This window comes from Garra rufa, chromosome 12 (assembly GCF_049309525.1).
Source record: "Garra rufa chromosome 12, GarRuf1.0, whole genome shotgun sequence".
NCBI classification, from domain to species: Eukaryota; Metazoa; Chordata; class Actinopteri; order Cypriniformes; family Cyprinidae; genus Garra; species Garra rufa.
The window spans coordinates 28428801-28456753 of NC_133372.1; the positions used below are offsets into that span (position 1 = coordinate 28428801).

Genomic DNA, 27953 nt, shown 5'->3' on the forward strand with positions numbered 1-27953 from the left:
ATGCTCACTAAGGCTGCATTTATTTGACCAAAAATAGAGTTGAAATAGTAATATTGTGAAATGTTATTGCAATTTTTAAATAACTATTTTGTATTTTAATGCATTTTAAAATGTAATTTATTTCTGTGATTATTTCTGCCATTACTTCAGGGCTTCAGTGTCACAAGATTCATTAGAAACCATTCTAATATGTTGATTTGGTGGTCAAGAAAAAATATTATTGTCAATGTCTGTTGAACAGCAGTGTAATTAATTTTGAACAATTTACTAAAGACTACATTTAACAGTATTTATTAAAATATTATTAGTTGCCATATGTGACCCTGGACCACAAAACATGAGAGTTATAATGGTAATTTTTTTAAGATTCATCTAAAAGCAAAATCTAAATATTTAGAAAATTGTTAGAAAGTTGTGCAAATGAAGTTCTTGGCAATGCATATTACTAATCAAAAGTTATGTTTTGCTATATTTACTGTAGGAAATTTACAAAATATCTTTGTGGAACATGATCTCTGCTTGATCTCCTAATGATTTTTGGCATAAAAGAAAAATCAATAATTTTGACCCATACAATATATTTTTGGCTATTGCTACAAATATACTTGTGCTACTTAGGACATACAGAAAGCAATAAATTGCTGTATTGTATACATTTTCGACAGAGGACGATATGCATCCTAGCTATATGAACCAATGAGATTTCACAGTAGGAGGGGCTACTGAACATGACTCTGAAGAAATGTAGCAAGGATTGTACAGTACATACAGAATAACAATTTCTCGAAAGCAGCATTTGAATTGAAACAACAGCATCATTGTATTAGTTGCTGTTGTTTTGTTCTCAGTATTGCTTTTCCCATGCCCTTTCCTTTCCCTCTTGTTCCTCCGTTCTTTGCTGTCCCTCACCCATCAGCTTGTGCCTCACGTTTTGAGAAATTGCCTCGGTGATGTTTTCTGACAGTGACGTTAATCGAAGCACCAAACGCATAGTAGCACTCCAATTGAAAGGAAATTTGCCCACTGCCTTCTACACAAAGCCAAACAACCTGTGACCGCTTTCACGCACACATATAAACGTGAAAGTCCTGTGGTGCCAGAAATGTAAACACAAGTTCACGCTGGTGCAAATCGAAGGGCAAAGTTTTGACATTTGAAATGCAAAAAAAAAAAAAAAAAAATCGTAAATACCAAGTCAGATGTCTGGAATGATTTCCTGATGTCTCGTGGTGTTGTTTTCTGCAGTAATTTTGAGTCTGTTGTGATCATTTATACATGCATTTTTGCACAAATTGCTCATAAAATGTTATGTTACTTACATCAACTAACAAACTTAATCTACTGTGCTTAAACAAATCAAATTTATTTACATGCTTTTCCCACCCTGCACTGTGACCATGTCAGAATGTATTATTGTTTGTTTTAGGGCTGTCACAATTCATCGATTTAATTCGAGTACTCGGTTTTAAAATCAGACCTAGCGCATAGACTAATTTCCAAGGCTGCGTGATATATTAAACTCATTTAAAAATCATAATACAACATAATACTGTTGTGAATACACAAACGCTATGATTTGGTTAAATAAATATATGTGCTTTAATTATTTACATGCGTGTAGGATATGTACGTTCACAGTAAATGCTGCTCCACACAAACAGTTATCATGTACATGTGTGGAGCGCCTCAAACTCCATCTCTGCGTATTGCTGTGAGTTTGGCTTTATTATAATGCTCATCTTGGAACGCAACATGCGACATTTCATCAGATTTATACGGTAAATCATTTATAAGCCTGCAAAAACAAATGAGAATACATCAATATCTTTCTTAGTATGCAAACTGTTCATCGTGATTTGAAAATAAAAGCTCAAACCCTTTGAGTTTACACATTTTGATGTACACATATTAAAGAAATGACAGTGGCTGTAGCATTTCTATGGTAAACAAATGGGCAAATATAAAAAATTAAGTGGACATTTTAATTAAATGTTGCTTAGTCAATATTAAACAAGAATTAGATCGCACAGTAAAGTGTAAAAACAATCGTCAGGCCGTTGGTGTTGTACATTAGTTCTGTTGTTTATAATATAGTGTATTTGAACAGTTTTGTTCAATAAAACCATGATTACTTGCTTTTGATACTTTATTTGAACTATTTATTAATGTCTCATTGCTATTATATATGTATTTTAAGTCTTTTTTTAAGGCTATTGTTCGCTTAGGTCTGTTTTTTATTACCACAAAAATAAATTACTTATAATTATCTGAGTACTTGATTAATCATCAGAATAATAGACCAATTACTCGATTACCAAAATAATCGTTAGTAACAGCCCTAGTTTTTGTCTTATTCATTTAAGCAATCTTTTGAAGATCAGATAAATTGTATGGCTAATTTCCACAGAAATACTGTGGAATTTGTTACGATAGAACAATAATTGGTCGAGATACAACTATTTGAAATCTGAAGAGTGCAAAAAAATCTAAATACTAAGAAAAATTAAGTTTTGATATATTTATGGTAGGAAATTTATCAAATATCTTAATGGAACATGATCTTTACTTAATGACTTTGGCATAAAAGAAAAAAAAAATAATAATTTTGACCCATATTGCTACAAATATACCCATGCTACTTAAGACAATATTATTAAAATAACACTCCTACATCTTTAGTTTCATTATAGTGCAAGATATAGTTTGCACACAGCTCCACTTTTATCTGCTGTCTTATAAATCTTGGCTGGCCAACAATTAAGGAATGTGAGGCTTCCAAAACAAAAGGAACAAGGGAGAGCAAGAGAAAGTGTGTTTGTGAGAGAAAAAAGAGAGAGAGAGAGAGAGAGAGAGAGAGAGAGAGAGAGAGAGAGAGAGAGAGAGAGAATTATGATTCCTCCCATCGTGCTCTGACCTGTTTGCTCATTCATAAGGCGTCACTTGTCGAGGTCCATAGAGAAACCAGCAGGATGTGGAGCAATTAAATGCACCGCGTGTTGTTAGAATACCAATGCGCTCCGCCGTTAACGTGTGTAATCTCAAACCTCCGCCGTCTTTGTGCCACCTGCATCAAAGCCTCAGAGGAACTTTTCATTAATCTTTCAGTTTTTTTATTTTTAATCACTGTCATCTCCCCCTTTCCTGTTCCTGTAGCTTCATCTATATTTTTACTAAAGGATCACAGCAACTTTTACATTTGCATATGGTAAGTCAAAAGTAATGGACCTAATCAGTTCCTGTACTGCAGATGCTGATACTTCTGGTTAGATTTAAACTGTCGAACCTTAAACCTTTATAGCGGTGCTTTGAAAAACAAAAAATAAATTAGCACTGCCACCTCAAAGCGTGATTCTCCTGTGCGAAAATTGCAGCGGGGTGCAACAGGAGCCACTGCTGTGCAGATTAGCGCACCAATTACACCCGTGCATGGGAACGCAAACTTTTCCTGCTGTCAACAGATGCTTGTGTGTGTGAGATTCTGTTAAATAAACAGACATTTCCTAATTACAGAAAGAAACAACGAGAGATAGCATTGGTATCTGTGTAGACATTAGCGGGTGGCACACATTATTGCTAATTAGTGTTGTCACTGAAGATAATTCACAAGAGCCTGCAAACGGCACTACAAGAGCACTACGGTTTCACGGACCTCATGCTTCACATAATGGTGCAGAAAAACTGAATTTCTCGCTTTTACGCAAATTTGATGTAAATGGATGGAATTGTCACTCGGTGGCTTTATAAAACACATAAATGAGTTTAACAGTGTTTGGAAATGTCTGAGAGAAAAGAAAATCCTACTCTGAGTTTGTTATATGATAGCTTAAAGGAGTAGTTCACTTTCAGAACAAAAATTTACAGATAATGTACTCACCCCCTTGTCATCCAAGATGTTCATGTCTTTCTTTCTTCAGTCGTAAAGAAATTGTGTTTTTTTGAGGCAAACATTTCAAGATTTCTCTCCATATAATGGACTTCTATGGTGCCCCCAAGTTTGAACTTCCAAAATGCAGCTTAAATGCAGCTTCAAAGGGCTCTAAATGATCCCAGCCGAGGAAGAAGGGTCTTATCTGGCAAAACGATTGGTTATTTTCTAAAAACGTTTACAACTTATATACTTTTAATCTCAAACGCTCATCTTGCCAAGCTAGAGAAGATGGGCATTTGAGGTTAAAAAGTATATAAATTGTCATTTTTTGTTTTTGTTTTAGAAAATAACCCATTGTTTCGCTAGATAAGACCCTTTTTTCCTCGGCTGTGATCGTTTAGAGCCCTTTGAAGCTGCATTTTGGAAGTTCAAACTCAGGGGCACCATAGAAGTCCATTATATGGAGAGAAATGCTGAAATGTTTTACTCAAAAAAACATAATTTCCTTACGACTGAAGAAAAAAAAACATGAACATCTTGGAGGACAAGGGGGGAGTACATTATCTGTACATTTTTGTTCTGAAAGTGAACTACTCCTTTAAAGGGATAGTTTGTCCAAAAAATTACAATTCTTTCATTAATTACTCAGCCTCATGCCATTCCAAACCCCTAAGACATTTGTTCATCTTTGGAACACAAATACAAATATTTTTGATGAAATCCGAGAGATTTCTGACCCTGCATAGACAGCAATGCAACTGACATGTTCAAGGCCCAGAAAGGTAGTAGGGACATTGTTAAAATCGTAAAAAAATATATATATTTTTGTTTTCTTTGCGCACAAAAAAAGTATTCTCATAGCTTCATAACATTACGGTTGAACAAATGATGTCACATGGACTATTTTAACAATGTCCTTACTAGTGATGCGCGGGTCGAGGTTTTTTTCAACCCGCGGGTCCCGCAATTATGAAATTATTTGGCCCGCCCCGCACCACTGTGTCTATTTTTACAACCCGCCCCGCCCCGCCCCGCACCGCACCGCCCCGCACCCGCAACCATTAAATAGACATACTATGCATTGTAATGCAAATGAATACAGCTTTTTTTTTGCTTGGAAACAATCACAAACATCGCCCTTTAAACTGGCAACAACATACTGTAAGATTATGGATATGAACCATAAATCAAATCATATTAATAACAAGATAATCGGTGGTGTCACGTTAGTGGTGCCGGAAAAAAAGTGGGTATATACGCTTATATATGAATATCGTTTTGAACTTTCTATTTGAACGCATTCGTTTACTGGATCCTTGGAAGTTCTGATCATAAAAATCTGCTTCTTTTTATTTGTAAGGTATTGTTTTCGTTATTATGAACTGTTTAAAATGACTAGGGCGCGCACGCATCACGCGCAATCACCATCAAAGCAAGCCGGCGCCACGGTCCTGACTGTATCATTGCTGTCTTTATTGTGTGTTTTTAGCGAATATTTACATTCATTCACATATGACTGGATGTGGTTGACTGTCTTGATTTTGACTAATGCAGGATAATGCGCATCCGAGGAGATTTAAATACGCATAGCACCAGGCCTGCAGAGCCGAATGAGCGTTCGCTTGATGCGCTTGTGGCTGGCAGCGGGAGCTGCTTGGCGCTTTCGTGACGTGACGTGTTGATAACCTTATTAAAGAACTTAATAAAATATGAAAATAGATATTCCCAAATATGTAATATAGACTATAGGGAATTGCACGCAATATACATTTTTTTTTTTTTTTAATGACCCGCCCCAACCCGCCCCGCAAATAAAGTGACAATTTCTTTACCCGACCCGCGGGTTACCCGCGGGGCCCGCGGGTTATGAGACGACCCGCGCATCACTAGTCCTTACTACCTTTCTGTGCCTTGAACATGGTAGTTGCATTGCTGTCTATGCAGAGTGGCGGGAAGCTCTCAGATTTCATAAAAAATAATCAAAGATGTTGCTTTGTTGCTAATTCCAAAACATTATTTTAGACCTACAGGGCTTGAGCTGTTGATAGTAATGCAGTTATTAATGCAGTTAATTAATGCAGCATGTATACATCTCCTGAGTGTGTGTCTCTCAACAATTTTTGGCAGCAGTGTCTCTACTAATAGAGGAACTGTAAGTTTATCTGCATCAAAAACACCATTATTACTTCGCTAGTGAGAAATGACAGGCAGTGTTTAAGTTGCTAAACTATATTTTACTGATAAGATCATCACCGCAGTGTTGACAACACATTTCTGTGTGTATGTGTGTGTACTGTGTCTGTGCGTTTGTAAAGGAGAGAGAGTGGGAGAAAGAGAGTGCTTTCAGTACATAATAAAAAATGATTTTGTGGCAAAATCATTGAAATAAGTTGGCGTTTTTATCTTGTTGTTTTATCTTGTTATTTCTTTGCTTGGTTAGTGTCATTGTGGGTTTTGGTTCTTTCGCTGTTGCAGGCTGTAAGGACCTTTGAACTAACTGAAGTAATTTGGTGAAGTCAAATGGACATATAATGCAGTCAAAACCTGACTTGAACTACCCACACGTTTCCCTGAAAATAATTGCACACCTTATAACATTTGTCAGCCAATCAGATTCTAACATTCAAGCCCTGTAGTATAACTTAAATTAATAAATGCTTTCATTGTTAGTTCATGATACTTAATGGCTAATAGTCCTAATAGTCATTTAAATCACAGGACAACATAGATTAGGGTGTCATTTGAAGCATGCTCCCGTGTTCCTTTCTGTCACACATATGGTCAGAGTGTCATTGACATTACTACATGTCAATACTAAAAATCAGACAACTCAAGGATTTTATTCATGGTGGCCTGAACGCATATAAGTGCCCATATACAGAGATATATGGGCACATTTTCCAACTGTAACCTCAGCAGAAGGTCAGCGCTTAGTGGAAGGACAGTGGAGATGGCAGAGACAATGATGCTTATGAAACATTATGCACTGTATTTCATTCTGCTGGAGGACATACCTGGAGGACATATCATATACTGAATTTTAAAAACCTGTTTGGACAAATTGTTTATATTTTCCAGCATTTAAAGGCATAGTCCACCCAAAAATGAAAATTCTGTCATCATTTACTCGTGTCCTTCCAAACCTGTGTGACGTACTTCTGTGGGGTACATATTTTAAAGCATGTTTAAACAGTTTATAGTCCAATTGACATCTGTTGTATGGACAAAATATAAACGAAATCAATGGGAATCGTAAGTGGTAATCAGCATTCTTCAAAATATCTTCTTTTGTGTTTAGCAGAAGAAAGACACACATACAGGTTGAGAGAATGATGACACAATTTTCATTTTTCGGTGAACTATTCCTTTAATATAACTTTGAATTGCAAAGTGTTAATACTTATAGAAATTAAAATAACCTAGATTTATACAAGTGTTTAGAGTTCATGGTAATTCTTGCATTAACATAAATGTGTGAGGTTGGGTTTTGAGTATTATGTTGCATATCTACCATGCTTGTGTGAATATGACAACCTGACTGTTCCCTGAGGAGAGATGAGATGTGGGTTTACAGGCAGCCACCTAATCAGGGAATTTGGTCTCACCAGTGGGATTTCTCATCTTCATCTCTCTCTCTCCCTCCTTCTCTGACAGGCCCCTGTGGAAAGGGAGATGTTATGGAGCAGTGCGCTCTGCCTGACCAGACCCCAGCCGTGGTGCTCAGGCTGACGGAGGCTCTAGAGAGACTGGGTGAGTTTGCTCCTCTGCCTCACCTATCTAATTGAACTATTCAGAGAGAGTCACTTACATTGGTGAGCTATGATGTTACTGACAACTTCTAGTAATTCTAGTGCTCAGTTGAATATTTCCTTTATCTTAAATTAAATATATATTTGTGCAAGTATAAAAAACTTGCATCTAGAATCAGTTAATACAGTAACATGATAATGCCATTTTGTTTTGAGCATATAGTTGAGGTCAAAATTTTACATACACCATGCAGAATCTGCAAAATGTAAGTTATTTTACCAAGAATAAGAGGAATCATACAAAATGCATATTATTTTTTATTTAGTACTGACCTAAATAAGATATTTCACATAAAAGACCTTTACATATAGTCCCTGTTCAAAAAATGTTCAAAACTTCTAAAGCATCAGTTTGAATCTTCTGTAATAGTTGCATATGAGTCCCTCAGCTGTCCTCAATGTGAAAAGATGGACCTCAAAAGCATACCGTTATTGTTGGAAAGTGCTCAAATAAACAGAAATGCTGAAAAAACAAAGAATTTGTGGGACCTGAAGGATTTTTCTGAACAACAGTGGGCAGTTTAACTTTTCAGGACAAACAAGGGACTTGTGAACAACTATCACTAAAAAAACAACAACAAAAAAACAGCTGTGGATCATTCAGATAAAAACACAGTATTAAGAATCAAGTGTATGTAAACTCTTGAACAGGGACATTAAGTGCTTTTTATTTGAAATATCTTATTCAAGTCAGTGCTAAATAAAAAATTACATGCATATTGTATGATCCATCTTATTTTGGTAAAATAATTAACATTGAGCAGATTCTGCAAGGTGTATGTAAACTTTTGACCTCAAAATGGTGATACCATGGTATTCTTTGAAATACGTTGTAGGACTGTATACAGTAAATGCCACAACAATCACATTCAAGACTATGTTGTACAGTATTATTCAAAAGTTTGGGTTTGGTAAGTTTTTGAAAGATGGCTGCATCAAACATACAGTAAAAAAACAGTAACATTGTGAAACATTATTACAATTTAAAAGAACTGTTTTTTTATTTTTATATATTTTAAAATACAATTTATTCCTGTCATGGTAACTGAATTGTCAGCAGTAATTACTCCAGTTTTCAGTGTCACAAGATTAATCAGAAATCATTCTTATAAGCTAATGTTGTGCTCAAGAACACGTTTTAAAGCTATCAATGTTGAAAAGAGCTGTGCTGCTAAATATTTTTGTGAAGAAAAAAAATATTTGGATTTTTTTTCAGGACTTTTTGATGAACAGAAAAGTTGAAAAGAACAGCATTTATTTGTAACAATATAAAAATGTCAATTGTCACCTTTGATCAATTTAATGCATCCTTGCTTCATAAAATTATTTTTGAAAACATCGAACTGAGGTCAGACCCTTGAAAGGTAGTGTATATATTTAAAATACAATGTTTTTTTTACCATCTAATACCATTACTTTACCATTGTACCTCCTCAGTGCATTTAGTAAGGAGTTTTAATGTAGTTTATTTCTTCAACAGATCAATTTACTTAACAGTTTGGTTTGCATGATACCACATCAGATTATAAACCTGACTTTTGACTGTCTGCTCTGTCCTGTGTTCAAGACTGGGAGAATGAGCCACTGTACCGGCCTGGCCAGACCTCCGCTGGATCTCCAGAATTATTGCAGGCTTTGGAAACAGGTAATTCATGCCATTTCTTTCATCAGTGGTTTATTTTGTACATTCTAATTTCAAAATATCTATTAAATAGTATATTCAGCCCCATGTGTGTAATAGGCATGTAGTTATTAAACAACCATTAAGTTTCAGTTTACCTAGATTGATTGTATGGTATAGGAGTCTTGAGAGTCGTAATTAAAATTAAACGATCATGAATGGGATCTAATTTATTTACATCTAAGATTAAAATGTTGCTTTCATGTGTCTGTGGTGCAAAAGAAAAAAACTGAAGGATGACAGTCCTAATTGTGAGATGCGTAAAACATGAACAGATGAAACAATAATACCTTCTTGAGCAGTGGAGTAATTTCCTGTGCTCCGCACGCAGTGTAGATCCAGGCTACTGTTGTTGAAAAAGTTTATAAAGTTTAGCTGAAGTTCTTATTTAGCACCACAAGGGAGTGCTCTGGCTCCGTACTTTTTTGGGGAGATGATGTTTCCAAAAAAACTTGGCACTACTATTGAATTAGATGAAGCAAATACGCGCATATTCTCTCTTACACACACACACACACACTGCATCCTTTCCCTCTCTACTAAAATGATTAGATAGAGCATGCATTTCCCATAGGAGAAAACTCATTTTATCACTGTAGCTCACATACAATTGTTGTTTCAGACTGAGACTTTTATTAAGTTTAAAAAAGGGACTGTGTTGAAGATTGTGTTAGCAATCTGTTATGTCACTGAAGTGCAGATATATGTACAGGTAGTCCAGCAAAACCCTTGACATCTTGACACAACTTAAGCTACGATTTAAGCATCACAACCATATAAATAATTTCGCAGGTTGTTACATGTGCACTAACATGGCCTGGGCCTATTCATGTCACTTTCTTTAGAGTACATGTGCACATTTATGCTCACATGCACAAATCCATAAAAGGGCAAAGGGTCTTTCACGAGTTGCTGCACAGATTCCGAAAAATGCCTTCTGACATGAGCACTCTTATGAACTGAGGAACTATATGTATAGGGTATGTTGTCAGGTTTTGACTATTTGACATGAATGTGCTTTGACAATGCGGTAAAGCCAGTTTACGGTGGTGTAGGAAAGGTTAGCTTTTTTCATATTGACCTTCAGCTTTGGTTTGAGATTTTGCCTTTTAAAAGTCCTTTGGTATGTTGGAGAATGTTCTTCAGGCTTATAAGTCCAGTCGCTTATTATGTCATAACAGCTTTAGATTAGATTTGGACGTTACACAACTCTCAATTTCCTTTTCAGAGTGATTAATTTTGCATGTGTTTTGGGTCAATGTTGTGTTACACGGGCAACTGACAGATCTCATTTTTAAATGTCATAACCAGTCAAAAGTTTTTGAACAGTGACGTTTTAATGTTTTTTAAAGAACACTCTTTTGCTCACCAAGCCTGAATTTTTTGATTCCAAGTAAACCAAGAACAGTGCAATTTTCTAAATATTTTTACTATTTAAAAGTTAATGTAAAATGAAATTTATTCCTGTGATCAAAGCTACATTTTCAGCATCATTACTCTAGTCTTTATTGTGACATGATCCTTCAGAAATCACTCTAATGTGCTTTTTTGCTGTTCAAGATTCATTCAAGGCACAAGTATACAAATACTTTAGCCTAAGTTAATACTTGTTCAAAACAATCACTTTAGCAAAGTTTATGCTATTTTCTGCTTATTTTGGTAAATAAAAGAATTAAATTTATTTCCATTAAAATATGTTAATATAAAACATAATTTCAAAATACAGAAACAACATCATTTTAAAATGTAAAGATTCTGAAATCATTGAAGGAAATCCCATAGTAATTTAATAGATTTACAGTAGTAACAATTAATTATATTTTATTATATTATATGATTTACAGTATATGATGGACACCCAACCTAATATGAAATTTACAATCTGAATCTAACAATGTCATGTCAACAAATGGAAAAGTCAGCCTTCTGAATTATCATCCTAATTGTTGTGCCTTTTTAGCCCCAAGAGCAGGGGTCTTTTGACCCCAAAAACCATACTTTTACATATTCTTTCGTTATTTAAACACTGTTGCTTTAATTATCTTAAACAATTATAGAATTATAGAAATTAATACTTTTATTTATGCTTTAATATATAATTTATTTATATTGTTACAACAATTTCTATTTCAGATAAATGCTGTTCTTGTGAACTTTCGATTCATTAAAGAAACCTGAAAAAATGATACTTTTCAACATAATAGTAATAATAATTTTTTGAGCAACAAATCGGAATATTGAAATGATTTCTGAAGGATCATGTTACTGCAGTAATGATAATATAGTAATATTTTAAATAGAAAAAATATTTTAAAAATACTGTTTTTGCTGTTTTTTGAATCAAATAAATGCAGGCTTGGTGAGCAATATAAAAAATCTTTCTGTTCAAAAACTTTTGACTGGTAGTGTATATATACATATAATAAAAATTCATGTATATTTATGTATGTATTTGATTAAGGTTTATGTCATCTCTTTCTTATATGCACCTTTTTACATAACTTTTGTTGTTTAAATAGTTCCATTCACATCTAACCATAAGTCTAACCTTTGACTGGTATGAATGCCATTAAGCCAACCGTGAAACGTTACGAAGTGTATCCAGCACCCATTTCCTGCAGTTATATAACACGTTAGTTACTCAGTGTGGAAATACTCACACCATTGCATACACTCTCATAAGTGTTTTGGCAGACACGCACCATGATTGCCATTTAAAATCCCAGCCAAGAAGTGGTGAAGTCCAGTGGCCACAGAAGACCAGAGACAACATTACGTCACCCAGCTAGAGTTTGTGCTAACCAACCAGCGATTTGTGGATCAACAGTGTGTTGTCATGGATACGGCAAGCCGTTTTAGCCACGGGGTTACATATTTTAGAGAAATGAGAAAGAACGAAAGAAGAAAGGTTTCATGTGGGAGGCAGAGAGGAGCGCAGAGAGGAATGACTCATGATCAGGTGTATCGAAGATCGACAAGTGCACACGCAGTAAATTCAAACTAATGGTCAAGGAGAATTGACAAACATTTGCATGTGTGCATGAATATGCATTCGGTGTACAGCAAAAGCACACAAGCGTGAACACACACGTACACAGTCGACGAGAAAAGAAAAACGATTCCAGCTCCGGTCTCCCTGGATACAGTGACAGGCGCACGGAGAGCGTGGCTGACCCGTGCCCACTCCACAACATGCCAACAGCCCCTCTTCCCTTCTGTTTATTAATTTCGACATTCATCATTGACGCATTTTTCGTCTTTTTCCTGCGTGAGAGAAGCTGAGCTCAGCTAAACACAAATTAAAAACACTCTTCTCATCTTCCGCACTTCCTGATCTCCCATTGGCTGCCAGTGATGTCATCCTGTCTCATATGCAATAGTCAATAACCTATTAGAGTCCAGCGTTTTACAGTCAGCTTGGGCAGAAGGGGCTTCTGCCACTTGAGCTTTTCTACGCCCTTTGTTTTATTGGAGTCTTTTAGCGATTGTCTTGATTAACACACCCTAAATTCCTAAAGATTTCTGAGGGAAGACGGTTCAGTGCCCCGTGGGAACACTTTGTTCTGCGGGTGGTGTTATAATTGTTTTTCATTGCAAATGATGCTGTTTTTTTTTTCCTGTCTGTAAATGCAGGCCATTTACACACTGCAGAAATGCAACCATCTGCGCGTATTAATTTTATATGGTATGTTTGAGGTATATAACGCATCACATGCACATTCACCTTTATATGAACTTTTAGCATCCTTAAGCTGTATCAGCCATTCATTTCAGTCATTTCAGCAATCCTGTTGGAAATTTTCTCACCTTTCTGCAGGATGGCCTCTCTAGTTTTGTTTATGCTCACTCTACCTGCATAATCTATCCATGGCATCTGTTCTGTCCAGCTCTTTCTCCTCTTTTCTGCAGATACAGCCTTGGAAGTGATCACTAACAGTGATGTCATCCCTCGATTGCTCTCTCTCTCTCTCTCTCACACACACACACACACACACACACACACACACACACACACACACTTACTTATGGCCAGGCTCCTCCCTTGTTCAGCCTTGGCTTTTAGAGTTTCCTGACAGAGATGTTCTGATTGATTTCGTCACTGAGTTAGGGGCTGTTTATTGAGGATGCGCTCGTGCATCCATCTGCAGTGTTTTTAAATATATCATGTGTATATATATATATATATATATATATATATATATATTAGGGCTGTCAAAATTAACGCGTTAATCGCGCGTTAACGCAAATTAATTTTAACGGCACTAATTTTATTAACGCGCGATTAACGCAGCGCGCATTTCTGTTTGACCCACTACCTAGCCCATAGTTAAAGAAATGGATGCAGTGCTGCCAACCTAGCGAAAAGTGTCTAGCAACAATACATAAACACATAATTGGACAAACCCAATATAGTTTCTGAGGCTCTTCGGTTTTGCTGAACGTGCGTGAGGTCTCCCAATGAATGCGCGCGCACCTCCCTCTCTTCATATCTGCGTCTGCTCTGTTCAGCGAGCGGCAGTGGAGCAGCGCTTTCGGTTAAAACAGATGTTATGTTCATTCCAGTGCTTGAAGTGGGCCGGTACGCAGGTACTTCTGTATTTTATCCTTTTGCGTACACCGGCACTTCTGCCATATTTAATGAATGCAAGCGGAGTCGGGCTACGTTAGGATTGGTGCTGTGGGGTTGATGCGTAAAGCCACATACGAGTATGCACGCGAAAACGGCGTATTAAATGCACGTCAAACACATGCATAATTGCATATCATATGTACGCCAAAGTTAATTTCAGCTTGTTAATAGCACGCCAAATAGAAACAGAAAGTCGTGCTAGTGCGCATTTGCATGAGACCAGGCTCTCCAATCAGTACATTATAACCAAAACAATACATTAAAACATAAAAGAAGCAGGTTTTTGGGATCACATAACTTTAAATGGCTAAACTCCTAAAAAGTCAAAGGATCCTGAAGGCATTCAAACAGGAAGTTATATGAATAATGATCATAATTCAGGATTTTTTTCAGTTATTATTTCATATTACTTTGGTTGTCTGATAACAGAAATATTAAATCAAAACAATGGAAACAGTTTTGTTGAGAACTTGGCTGCATCAAATGACAGTATGTGGGCACCGAGAGGCAAACAAATGTAATAATAAATGTAGATTTTGCATGTTCAGAAGAAGTGAGCTGCCCTGTCCTGCAAATAATGTAAACAGGCTTGTGTAAGTAAATTGCTCAGTGCAAAGAAAGAGAAGTAATGGGAACCTGGTGTTTCTATGTTCTTTTTTTCATGTGTCTAATAGACATGAACAAGTTATTTGAAAAACATCTATGACATTTGAAACAAGTTAGTCTAGTCAAGTATGGTTTCACTGATACATGTAATAAACACATATTTGCTCAAAGCATCCATGCCAATGTTGATTAGAGTATTAAAAACTTTAAAAAGTGTTAATTTAAGGTACATTTAGAACAGATAAAAATGTGTGATTAATCGCGAGTTAACTCAAGACAACCATGCGATTAATCGCGATTAAAAATTTTAATCGATTGACAGCCCTAATATATATATATATATATATATTAGTGGTGGGCATAGATTAATTTTTTTAATCTAGATTAATCTAGATTAAATCTTGAAATTAATCTAGATTAATCTAGATTAAAATGGCTAATTTGAATTCTGCTGAAGGCATTCGGAATATGTGTGCTACCCAAATAATGACTATAGAAGTAAGTCTTTGAGAACGGGTTTCTCAAGCCAGGTGGCGCATTAGACCAGGCGCTCATCTCCTGCTTCCAAAATGCATTACAAACTGCTTGACAATTGCATTTACAACTCAATTAACTATACAAACTTGTGTAACCAAGTACTTCTGCGCAAAAGGCTGTACGACGTGCGCGTTCCCGTGAAATACACAGGCGCGTGGGTATGGATAGCCTATCTGCGTGCATAGTCTTCCAATAAACTGCGTTGCTTTTAGAAGCGTCAATTCAGTTGTTGCATATAGTTTAATGTCTTTATTTCGGGATTATCAAAGTAAATTATAACTCAAACTTGAGATTTTACTGGGGCACAGCAGATTTTCACTGGGGCACGTGCCCCAGTAAAAAGGGTCTAGCAACGCACACACCTGCCCTGAAGCGGCTTCATAACTGCATCCATGTCTGCGCGTCTCATTTGATGTGGTAATTACACAGAAGTTGAAGACTTGTTCTTGCCCCCTACAGTGCAATTCAACTAGATACACGTTATCCGCGCTAAAATATCAAAGTGAAAGTCATCATATCTTACGTAGTTTAGACCCAGCTCCCAACCCAACTTTGAGAATAGATTAACGGCGATATTTTTTTTATCGCGCGACATGAGTCTCACGTTAACGCAGCACGTTAACGCCGATAACGGCCCACCACTAATATATATATATATATATATATATATATATATATATATATATATATATATATATATATACATACATATACATATACATATACATGCACTAGGTAAGTGAGTTGACCGTCATATTGATAGATAGATGGATGGATGGACAGACAGAGACAGAAAGATAGCAGACAGACGGATGGACGGGTGGATAGATAGATAGATAGATAGATAGATAGATAGACAGACAGACAGACAGACAGACAGACAGACAGACAGACAGACAGACAGACAGACAGACAGACCGGATGGATGGATGGATGGATGGACAGACATAGATAGATGGATAGATAGATAGATGGATAGATGGATAGATGGATAGATAGATGGACGGACGGACGGACGGACGGACGGATGGATGGATAGATGGACAGACAAAGATAGATAGACAGACGGATGGATGGAGGGATGGATGGACAGAAAGAGATAGATGGATGGATAGATGGTTAGATGCATGGATGGGCAGACAGAGACAGAAAGATAGCAGACAGACGGATGGACGGGTGGATAGATAGATAGATAGATAGATAGATAGATAGATAGATGGATAGATGGATAGATGGATAGATAGATAGATAGATAGATAGATAGATAGATAGACAGACAGACAGACAGACATAAATGTATAGACAGATAAAAGATAAAAGGATAGACTGTTAAATAAAAGGACAGACAGACAGATAGACAGACAGTCATGGATTGACAGATAGACATAACAAAAAAATCATTTTCCACATTACAGCCGTTTTTAAAACCTAATATCCTGAATGGCAAGCATGTTATATAACTGGCAGAGCTCTTTTCCTCTGCAGTGTAATGCCACAGTTGTATCATCTCTATTTTTCCACTCTCTCTCTCTCTCTCTCTCTCATGTCTCCCCTCTTTTAAACTACTCCTTTTCATTCGTCCATTTTCACTCATTTCCTTTCCCTAACTCTTTTCATGCCCTCCTCGAAGACTTGATTGGATAGAGACGCATAATGTGCCAAACCAGTGCAAATTAAATTGAGTTCACAGCAGCTTAAACTGAATAACAACATATAAGTGACTGCGTCGCTTATGCACCGTTTTCTTCTTTTTCTTTTTTCTTTCTTATCGCTTTCCTTTTTTATTGCTGTCTTGTTTGCTTTCTTGCTTCTCTGTCTGCTTATTTGTCTCTTTTTATTTGGCCCAATTTAATAATTTTAGACTCATGTCATCTATTATCTTTGTCCAAACTCATTTTCTCATCAGCAGTCTAGGAAGAGTATTTTTACATAATTAAGACTGATTCTATTGCAAAGTTGCCATCTTTTCACTTTATTAGATTAGAGTTGTGTAATGACCTGCAGCTTTAATCAGTGGGAAGTTTTGTCTGTTGAGTTTATAATGAGGCCTACTGTATTTGGTGCTGTAATTCTGTAGGTCAGTGTCTGTTGATTGCTTTGAATCTCTGCATGTCCCTGTTCTCTGTGTGCTGGCTCTCCTTGTCCTTGCTTTCAAGATGTTTACATGACAATCTCCCCCTCATTTTTTACGCTCATCACCTTCTCTCTACTCTCACACATGTGTGCTTGCACGTACACAAATGCACGCTCACCACGCTCCTGTCCCATCCCACAGGGTAAACAGTGGCGTGCCACAGGCGTCAACTGTGCTATTGCATATTGCTGGTATCAGCGTTTGTAAGCGTATGTGTATATGTTGACAAAATGGGAAAGAGTGTTATTGTGGTGTCTAAATGTCTTTTTTGGTCTACAAAAAAACTTGCGGCACAGAGCTGAATGAAAGATGACAAAGTTTAGTTAAAGAAACAGTGGACCCAAAAATAAAAAGTCTGTCATAATGTACTCTTTATCATGGATTACGAAAAAAATTCTTTAGTGGGACAACTAGTAGTTTAACCAAAAATGTAAATTCTGTGTTTTGTAATTTACTCACCTTTATGCAATTTCAAAATTGTTGGACTTTTTTTCTTCTGTGGAGCATAAAGTCATTATTTTTCTTTTCTTTGCACACAATAATATTCCCATGGCTTTATAACATTAGGGTTGTACCACTAATGTCACATGGACTATTTTAACAATGTCCTTACTACCTTTCTGGGCCTTCAACGTGGTAGTTTCATTTCTGTCTATGGGTCAGAAAGCTCTCTGATTTCATTAAAAATAACTTGTTTTAATTTGACAGATTAATGACAGAATTTTAATTTTTAGGCAAACTATCCCTTTAAATTTTAGTCTTTTCCTCACAGAAATCTATCATATGGCTTCAGAAAATGAGCATTTATCACTGTTTTGATACTTTATCTTTAGCTTGAAAGCCTTAGTCCACCTTCATTATATTGAAAAGTGCAGCTTGGACATTCCACTAAAGATCTCCTTTTGTGTTCTACTTAAAAAAAAAAAGAAGTTCACTTCCAAAAACAAAAATTCAAACAAATTGTCTTTCAAGATGTTCGTGTCTTTCTTTCTTCAGTCGTAAAGAAACTATGTTTTTTGAGGAAAACATTTCAGGATTTCTCTCCATATAGTGGACTTCTATGGTACCCACGAGTTTGAACTTCCAAAACGCAGCTTCAAAGGTCTCTAAACGATCCCAGCTGAGGAAGAGGGGTCTTATCTAATGAAACGATCGGTTGTCTTCTATAAAAAAAAAAAATAAAATAAAAAAGTTAACGGAGAAAATGAGATGGGAGTTTTTCGACATACCCTAACTGCCTTGAACCGGAATACACAGAGTACACGCAGAGCTAGACAAGACAAGCATTTGAGGTAAAAAGTTTTTTTTTGCTCTTTTTGCTAGATAAGAGCCTTCTTCCTTGGCTGGGATCATTTAAAGCCCTTTGAAGCTGCATTTAAACGGCATTTTGCAAGTTCAAACTTGTGGGCACCATAGAAGTCCACTATATGGAGAGAAATTTTGAAATGTTCTTCTCAAAAAACATCATTTCTTTACGACTGAAGAAAGAAAGACATGAACATCTTTGAAGACAAGGGGGTGAGATAGAGTATAAGATAAATTATCTGTAAATTTTTGTTCTGGAAGTGAACTTCTCCTTTAAGAAAAAGTTAATTTGTAAGGTCTTTGTCATTACGAAACACATGTTCCAAGTATCCTTCCTACTGACTGTAGCTGTCACTCTTTGTTGACATATTGACAGTGCTGCCAGATGTTTACATTTATGGGCATCATTCCACATTTCATAGCATTTTTGTACCCATGACAGCTTGTGTTTTTGGTGTCTGTGAATCAGGTTACAGAACAATGAAGGAGGTGATTGAGTTCAGTTTGAGGAGGAACATGGCCCCACTGGCTGGGTCCACAGTGGGTCTTGCGGTCACTTAGGAATGAGGGCTGTCATCTCTGAAGCTATTTTCCCCTCCCTGTTCCTAAAGGTTGCGCCTTACTGGAACAGTCTCCTTCATTACTCCAACATAATGCCGAACACACAGCATCAAAGCTTACAATAACAAAGCATGCTATAGCCATAGATGAAAACACAAAAGCACATATAGCCATTCACAAGACACTGAAATGACAGAGCTTTCTGTGTCAAAAGAGATCAACAGAGAAGGCACATGTACTAGCATAGTAAAGCCTTACCAAAGGCTGGCCTTGTTTTAAATACATCAGAGTTTTTAGAACACAAATTAAGATATTTTTGATTAAATTCGAGAGCTTTCTGACCCATAGACAGCAACGCGACTACCACATTCAAGGCCTAGAAAAGTAGTAAGGACATCATTTAAAATAGTCCATGTGACATCAGTGGTTCAATGAAGCTACGAGAATACTTTTTGTGTGCAAAGAAAACAAAAATAATGACTTTATTCAACAATTTCAGTGTAATGTACACTTTGGATAAAAACGGCTGCCAAATGCATAAATAAATATATATTTAAAAAAAAATTGGTCCACCACCTGAAATAAACTGTCAGACTTACTGACCCATTTGAGGTTTGAATATTCTCCATACACAAGGGCCTTAAATGCCCCTAAGCCTGTCCTCTGCGAGCCCAATGTCTGAATGCCTTTCTCTGTTTGCACCCGTAAATATCATAAACAAAAGCCCCTGGGACTCTTGTGTTGCTTCAGAGAGTGGCTGGTGACAGGAAGATAGAGGAGGCGACAGAGAAATTGAAGCGAGGGATCAAGGGTAGTGCTGGGTAAACACAGAACATGGACCAAAGAGCAACACTAAGGGTTAAAGTAGGCTTAGCAGAGCATGAATTTGTGGACTGACCCACAGAATGCTTTGACAGGGTGTGAGTGTGTTTGCGTGGCTTTATGTGCACATGAGAAGCCAGAAAGTGTCTTGGACAGGGTCAGGTATGCTGTCCCATACTTTTCCACTTCAGACTGGCACCAAGCGTGTGTAATTCTGGAAAAGTGTCATGAATATCTTGAGGGAATGGGAGTTATCACTTCGGAGAGTGTATTATTAGTAGGCAGACAAAATCGGTAGGCTGTTTTTGCATTTTGTGCATTGATTTTGAGTGGGAAATCAGTCTTCTGTGGAACAGAGATATTTTGAAAAATGCTGGAGTCCAAACAACATTGGACAAAAACACTGGGACATTTTTTCACAAAATCTGTTTCACAGAATGCATGTACAGTTGAGATCAAAAGTTGACATACATATTGCAGAATCTGCTAAATGTTAATTGTTTTACCTAAATAAGAATGATCATACAAAATGCTTGTTATTTTTTATTTAGTACTGACCTGAACTTTTTTTTTGTTTAGTGATAGTTATTCATGAGTCTCTTGTTTGTCCTGAACAGTTAAACTGCAGTGGTACTTCAGAAAAATCCGTCAGGTCCCACAAATTCTTTGGTTTTTCAGCATTTTTGTGTATTTGAACCCTTTCCAACAATGACTGTATGGTTGTGAGATCCATCTTTTCACATTGAGGACAACTGAGGGACTCATACGCAACTATTACAGAAGGTTAAAATGCTCACTGATGCTTTAGAAGGATACACAATGCATTAAGAGCAAAAGAAAACTTTTAGAATTTGAATATCAGGGAAAATTAAACTTATTTTGTCTTCTGGGGTACATGTAAGTATCTTCTGTAGCTTCTGAAAGGCAGTACTAAATAAAAAAAATATATGTATATATATTTAGGCAAAATAAGAAAAATGAAAATCTTTATTCTGTTCAAAAGTTTACACCCCCAGGCTCTTAATGCATCGCTTTTCCTTCTGGAACAGTAGTAGTTGCATATGAGTCCCTCAGTTGTCCTGAGTGTGAAAAAAAGATGGATCTCAAAATCATACAGTCAGTGTGAAAAGGGTTCAAATGTGAAAAAAAAACAAAGAATTTGTGGGACCTGAAGGATTTAACTGTTCAGGACAAACAAGGGACTTATGAACAACTATCACTAAACGAAAAAACACAGCTGTGGATCATTCAGATAACAACACAGTATTAGGAATCAAGTGTATGTAAACTTTTGAACAGGGTCATTTTCTCTTGTGGACTATGTAAACATATTTTATGTGAAATATCTTATTCAGGTCAGTACTAAATAAAAATAACATTTTGTATGATCCCTCTTATTTTGGTAAAATAATTAACATTTTACACAAGGTATATGTAAACTTGTGAATGACTTTTGTGCATGACAGTTCAATGTGGGCCTACTTTTTACTTCAGTTTCTTGAACTACATCCTATCTGGATCACTAAAATGGACATAGTATAGCAGAGTGAACTGCCTTTTGGTATTCATGATCGCAGTTTTAAAAATATTGGTTCATAAGATGTGAGCACGGTATGGTGTCTAAGCAATGCAGGAAACACTTTGATGTGTGGGCGAAAATGCAAGTGAGTCAAGTGGGGAGAAAAAGAAAAAGGGAAAAATCCAAGATCCATTTCTGTCACGGTGTGGGAGCTTCAAACATAAAATCACAATGCGGTGCCGAGTCAAACATTCTGCATGCATACGCACACCGACCGTGATTCCCACTGTGAGAAATCTGATTACTTTCTCTGAAAACCTTGTTTCTCTCAGATGTAAGGCAGCGAACCAACACATTCGGTGTTATTAAGAAAAAGTAGTTTTATTTATGTTGTGCCGTTTCCAAGCCTAAGGTATCTTTATAGAAGTCATTGAGATATTAAAAAAAATAGTACTGGGTAAGCCAGTGAGCAGCCATTACAGTTTTTAACCAATGCAGATACCTGAAAGGATCCATTTTTCATTGTTATAGAACAGCTGGATGAATATTTTGCCTCTGCAAACCCAAGCAAATCTTACCAACTTAAAACTTACTTAAGTTAAAACATGTTTGAGTTTTATGTTATCTAACTAGAGCTTTGAAATAAAACGGACGATGCCTGAGGTATATTTAGAGACATGAGTTATCTTTTTAAAATATGATATGGTAAGTAGTTTCAGAACCTTGAGCTAGTTCTGTCCTTGCAAAACTACTCAATCAGATTTGCAAACAGCATCCAGCTCGCAGTTCGCTCAAATGAATGTCAGCAGACATTTCAGTGTTGTTCACAACAGGCCAAACAACTGGCTAATGTGAAGCAAAAAAGAACCAGAAGGAATTGTTAAGATCTACAGAGCAAACACACACTAATTCCATCTCTATTCTCCATGGAGTTAATGTACTTAGGGGTGCTTTTTTGATTCAGAGGCCCATGACTTTTTGACAACTGTTCCCTTTTTATGCAACACAGTCACAGCTTTTACCATTGTGAGCGATTTGGGTTGCCTGCATGGCACAGCTGAGTGAAAGATGAGATAATGTGGCAAATGGAATTATGGTCAATCTAATTCCCTTAGGCAAAAAATGCACCACTGTCTCACCTATCCACGTTTTTCAGACCATTTTATCAGTAACATTCCATTAGCTTTAATCTTCATTATTAGATTTGATGTGAAAACTTCACTGAAAATAATTAGATCATTTGACATTCCCCCCCCCCCCCCCCTTTTTTTTTTTTTTCTCCTTCAGTAGACCAGCTTGAATAGACCACAAATGAACCATGTGGCAATTTCTGGTCGCTGAATATAATATCGGTTAAGTGTTCTACATGTGATGCAGTTTTATTTTGTTAACAATTTTTATTTATTTGTATATTTATTTAGTACTTGTATGTTTTTGAGGCTTTTTAGGGGTTCAAGTGCATAGCGCTGAAACCCTATTGTAATTGTTAGAATGGTCAGAGATCAGTGATCTCCACGTAAAACTGATCATGCACACCAAAATCATAAGTCGTAGTGACTTAAAACTTGAAGGGATGGTAGTACTCACACCAGCTACAACGTCACCAAGGCTCGTCCTAATCAGCCTGACGGTGGCGCTACAGCAATCAAAAGTAGGAAATCGCTTATAACTCCTAAACCGTCAGTTGCAGGCTCAAGTGTACAGATACAGATCATGAGCCTGTCGAAATTATTGGGTATTTTGGATTTTTTGCAAAACCTACTTTTCCTAGGGTTTTCACCCAATCAGAACTAAACCAGTGCATAAAGTTATCAATAATATCAATACTGCCCTACAAAGCAAAAAGGCAGTAACTGCATTTTTGGTCAAAAATGAGTTATTATCATTTTCATGACATTCAAGGCATCCTTTGTTATGTGACAAAATATCTTATCTCAAATGTGTGTGATTTCGCGGCATCCTCACGGGACGGTTTTAACATTGGATAACAGGCTGGATGACAGGATAACTTTAAAGTCATTTTTCTCAGTTCTGCACTCGCCTTAGTTACTGCCTTTTTGCTTTGTAGGGCAGAATAATTATCAAAAAAAAAAGATCTAACTTTCGACTCACCGTCACAAAGGGATGTCTTTAACTCCTGAACGGAATGAGATATTTTTGCCAAATTTAGGACACTTATGTAAGACCTCAATCTGAAGTTGCAGGACTAAAATCACGGTACTTGGCCACTTAGTCGTGCTATAAGAGTGAAAAAACTTACAAAAGGACATTTGCGTATCTCAAAAAAAAAAACATGGCCACCATTGGCTGATGAAGTTTGAGCACCTATTAGATATGGTTAACGGAGGCCAATGGAGCGAAACTTGGTGTGTCTGTTTGACTCATGGCCCCAAAGGTCTGTGAGAAATTTAAAATAAATTGGCCACTTTTGCACATATACGTGATATTCATTGGAGGGATGATAGTACTTACACCGCCTACAATGTCAACGTCAGATTCGTTCATGAGTCTGGTGAAATTTTGGGGTATTTTGCGAAACCTACTTTTCCTAGGTTTTTTGCTCGATCGGAACCAAACCAGTGAAGAAAGATTCTCTGGAGAGCAAATATCAATAATAATAATAATAATAATAATAATAATAATAATAATAATAATAAAAAGCTAACTGGGGGGGAGATATCACATTTTTCAAGGGAGTAAACGATTGTGCGTTGCACCTTTTTTTTTTTTTGCACATATACACGATATTCATATAGTATGACAGAACTCCTTAGGGGCCGTTCACATGAAGCGTCTTTTGCGCGCGCAAGTTCGTTATTTCAAATGGAGCCGCGCGGCTTGCGCGCGCATATTGGAAGCGACGCGGTCGCGACGCGCACGCGGTGCGACGCGCTCGTTTTTTCCAGGCGCGTCCGCGCCGCATCGAGATAAAAACATCTCAACTTTTCAGAATGCAGCAAGCGCACCGCAGCTTGGAGCTAGAGCGCAGCTGATGGTTGCTTAGAAACGGCAGACGCTTCCGGAGCGCAAGCGCCCGAGCGCTTTGTTGACAAGGAAGAAAGCGGCGCGCCTAGCGTTTTCCACGCGTTTTAGGCGCGACATGTGAACGGCCCCTTATACCGGACAACTTTGCCTCTAGAACCACTGCTGTCAATCAAATGGTTTGTTAAATAATTAAGAATATGTAAAAAACATACTTTTGCAAAGGAAAACTCAAAACCTGGTGAGCACATGCGACAGGTGATTCCAAAGCAGCATGCAAAGTTTTAAGGAGATTGAACAACAGCTGGCACTATGACTAGGGATGCACCGATCCGAATCGACCGATCATGCTTGCGCGTTTTGTCAGTAAAGCCGGTTCTGTAATCAGCGGTAAATGCCATCAGGTGCGTGATTTCACGTTGAGCCGTATATACTACACACAGCCGTTGTTTACCGACGAGCTGCGCAAATCAATGTTCATTATCAGTGTGAAAGTGCGCAGCTCGTCAGTGAACAACGGCTGTGTGTAGTATATACGGCTCAACGTGAAATCACGCACCTGATGGCATTTACCGCTGATTACAGAACCGGCTTTACTGACAAAACGCACAAGTGATCGGCCGATTCGGATCGGTGCATCCCTAACTATGACAGTCATAAACGTTACAAAACATAATATTTTTTTATGGTAAATTACCTGTATTTGCAAAAAAAAGGCTTGCTACATAATGTCTTTTTTCATATGTGCTTAAATTTCTTAAAGCTTTTGAACCCCGGTAATTGCTGCTTGCAGCTATATCTTAAATATATTCTCTTAAGATATATGAAACACCTTTGGTTTTTTTAAGAAAATGTGAAGGAAATTACTGTAGACTGTCTGCAGTTGTGTTTTATCTCCATTTCTCTTCCTTTCACTTTTTTTCCCACAAAATATTTGTATAACTAGTCCCAGTCTGACGAGATTTGAACGTTACTTTAATACAAATGTATGGCATTGAATTCCTGCTTTTTAAACTACTATAATTTACACCTTTATTTTCCGCCACAGCCTATGCGAGATTAGTAGGTCAGCGCTTCCATGGGGACTAAGCCATGTGTAAAATTTTAACAGCAGATAATGACCAGCTGAGGCAGCTTTATCCAGAGCCAGTGGTGACCTTTACCCAAAGGATCATGGAGATGACTCGTTTCAATGCTTTTAACTTACAGCACTAACCTCTAAAACCAGTCTGAATGTTTTCGGGCTATAATCACAACCTTTTGGTCCTTCGCCATGTGACGTCTCTTCACACATTTTAAGTGGGGTCACTGTGGAGAGTGGGGTAAAGTCCAAATGATCATAGCTGATTATGTGTCCCAGTGGCCAACAGAAGGTGCTAGGCACAATAAACAAAGGCATGGCGGATCAATAGTTTTAGGCTAGACAGATCGGAGGGCTGAATTTGACAATGAGTTTAATTGATAGGCACGTAAATAGATGAACATGAGGATTGGTGGAGAGTTAGGGATGGGGCAAAATCTTCTTGATGACCCAAACAAATCTGTTTGTAGTGGATTAGACACTTTACAAGCTGGGCATTTAAAAGCACACTCCAACAATATATGGATCAAGACAGGCAGGGGAAACAATCGATTTGGGCCACTGGCAGGCAAGAAATTAAAGATCGGCAGATGGGCATCCACTGGGAGGGTGATTAGAAAAATAAGAAATTCATGTGGAAGCTCGGGATGGACATCACGGCCAGTAAATGGGATTCATTGAGAAACTGTGATCAATAGGTGGTAGTTTCTCGCATGACTGTTCCTCTGTGATAGAGAGGGGACTCGGGTTATGGAAAATCCCTGCGTTAAATTAGTCTGATATTAGCTCAGCGCTCTTTGTTAGCCATGTGAGTTTAATGTAGAAGAACACTATTTCTTTAGAGGCTTGATAAATTGCACATTTTCAGAAGTGCAATCAACATGATGGCGAGACAAATGGTTCAGCCAGTCTTTTGAAAATTCTGATGAAAATGTGTGGTTTTGTCTATTTTTATGTTAGAGTTTCAAAGCTCTTAAAGGCTGTTCACATAGAACACGTTTTTGCTTCGACCTGCACTGATTTTTCATTATTTTTCTATGCCATTGTGCAGTGTCCTGATGATGGATTTTGTATATTTTGGAATGCCTAATAGAGAAATTAAATAATAAAAATTATAGAATAAAACTTTCCTGATAATTTACTCACACCTATGCCATCCAAGATGTTTATGTCTTTCTTTCTTCAGTTGCAAAGAAATTAAGCTTTTTGAGGAAAACATTGCAGGATTTTTCTCCATATATTGGACTTCAATGATGGCCAATGGTTTGAAGGTCCAAAGTGCAGTTTCAAGCTTCAAAGGGCTCTAAACATTCCCAGCCAAAGAATAATGGTCTTGTCTAGTGAGACAAATGGTCATTTTCTTAAAACAATAAAAATGTATATACTTTTTAACCACAAATGCTCATAATCATGTTGGAAAGGTCACGCGTCACACAGGCAGAAGTACCGACTCAGCAAAGAAAGTCAAACGCCCTTTAAAAAATGGGTAAAACAATGACTTTTGGTTGGAGGAGAAAATTAGATGTTTTTGAGATTGAGATGATACCTTTTTGAACCAACGTTCACAGACGAAGAACTAATCATATGTGACCTTTCCAACATGATTATGTAATGCTTTAGGACACACATGCGCATCACAAAGTTAGTGCAAGATGAGCATTTGTGGTTAAAATGTGTATAAATTTGAATTCCTCGACTGGGATCGTGTAGAGCCCTTTGAAACTGCATTGAAACTGCAGTTTGGACCTTCAAACCATTGGCCACCATAGAAGTCTGCTATATGGAGAAAAATCCTGGAATGTTTTCTCAAAAAGCTTAATTTCTTTGCGACTGAAGAAAGAAAGACATTAACATCTTGGATGACAATCGGGGTGAGTAAATTATCAGGAATTTTTTATTCTGGAAGTGAACTTTTTTAAGTGTACCTTCAAAAGGAAACTGTTATATCTGTTATTCACTATCCACACTATCCATACCTCAATAAAGTGTTAATGAAAAAATACTTAAATAAATTTCTGTTCACATTTTGATGTTAAATATTTATTTTTGGATTTCTGTTACTGTTATTGGCTTAATGGGTAATTAATGGCTTATTTGTGGTTTCACCTGCTGCCATTGAAAGTCCCTCCCAAGTAGTTTGTATTACTTATCAGGTTTATCTGGAATACCTAGAATATCCTGAAGCTTTGCATTGGATGCCAGCATTACAGCAAGTCAACAAACTAATCACATTTGGAGAGAGAGAAGGTCATCAGCAAAGCTTAATGGGTTTTTGATTTCACTAGAACCTGATCACAGGGAAACTTTATTTTACAATTAGTCAGACAGACGATCAATGCAATTACAATTTAGCCATGGGGGTCAGTCACTTTTCTTATACTAAAATGGCAAAGGATGTTGGAGAGCATTGAAAAATTA

At 37.0% G+C, this 27953-nt stretch overlaps 1 protein-coding gene across 1 annotated transcript in view; it reads left to right on the forward strand.

Annotated features, from left to right (window-relative positions):
* The first annotated feature begins 7423 nt into the window (after positions 1–7423).
* LOC141347552 (phosphatidylinositol 3-kinase regulatory subunit alpha-like) overlaps positions 7424–27953 on the forward strand; it is a 34492-nt gene continuing 13962 nt past the window's right edge. The window contains exons 1-4 of the mRNA XM_073852552.1: positions 7424–7430; positions 7523–7618; positions 9245–9322; positions 19040–19110. Of these exons, the coding sequence (XP_073708653.1) occupies positions 7424–7430; positions 7523–7618; positions 9245–9322; positions 19040–19110 (252 nt within the window). The remainder of the gene's footprint in view (positions 7431–7522; positions 7619–9244; positions 9323–19039; positions 19111–27953) is intronic.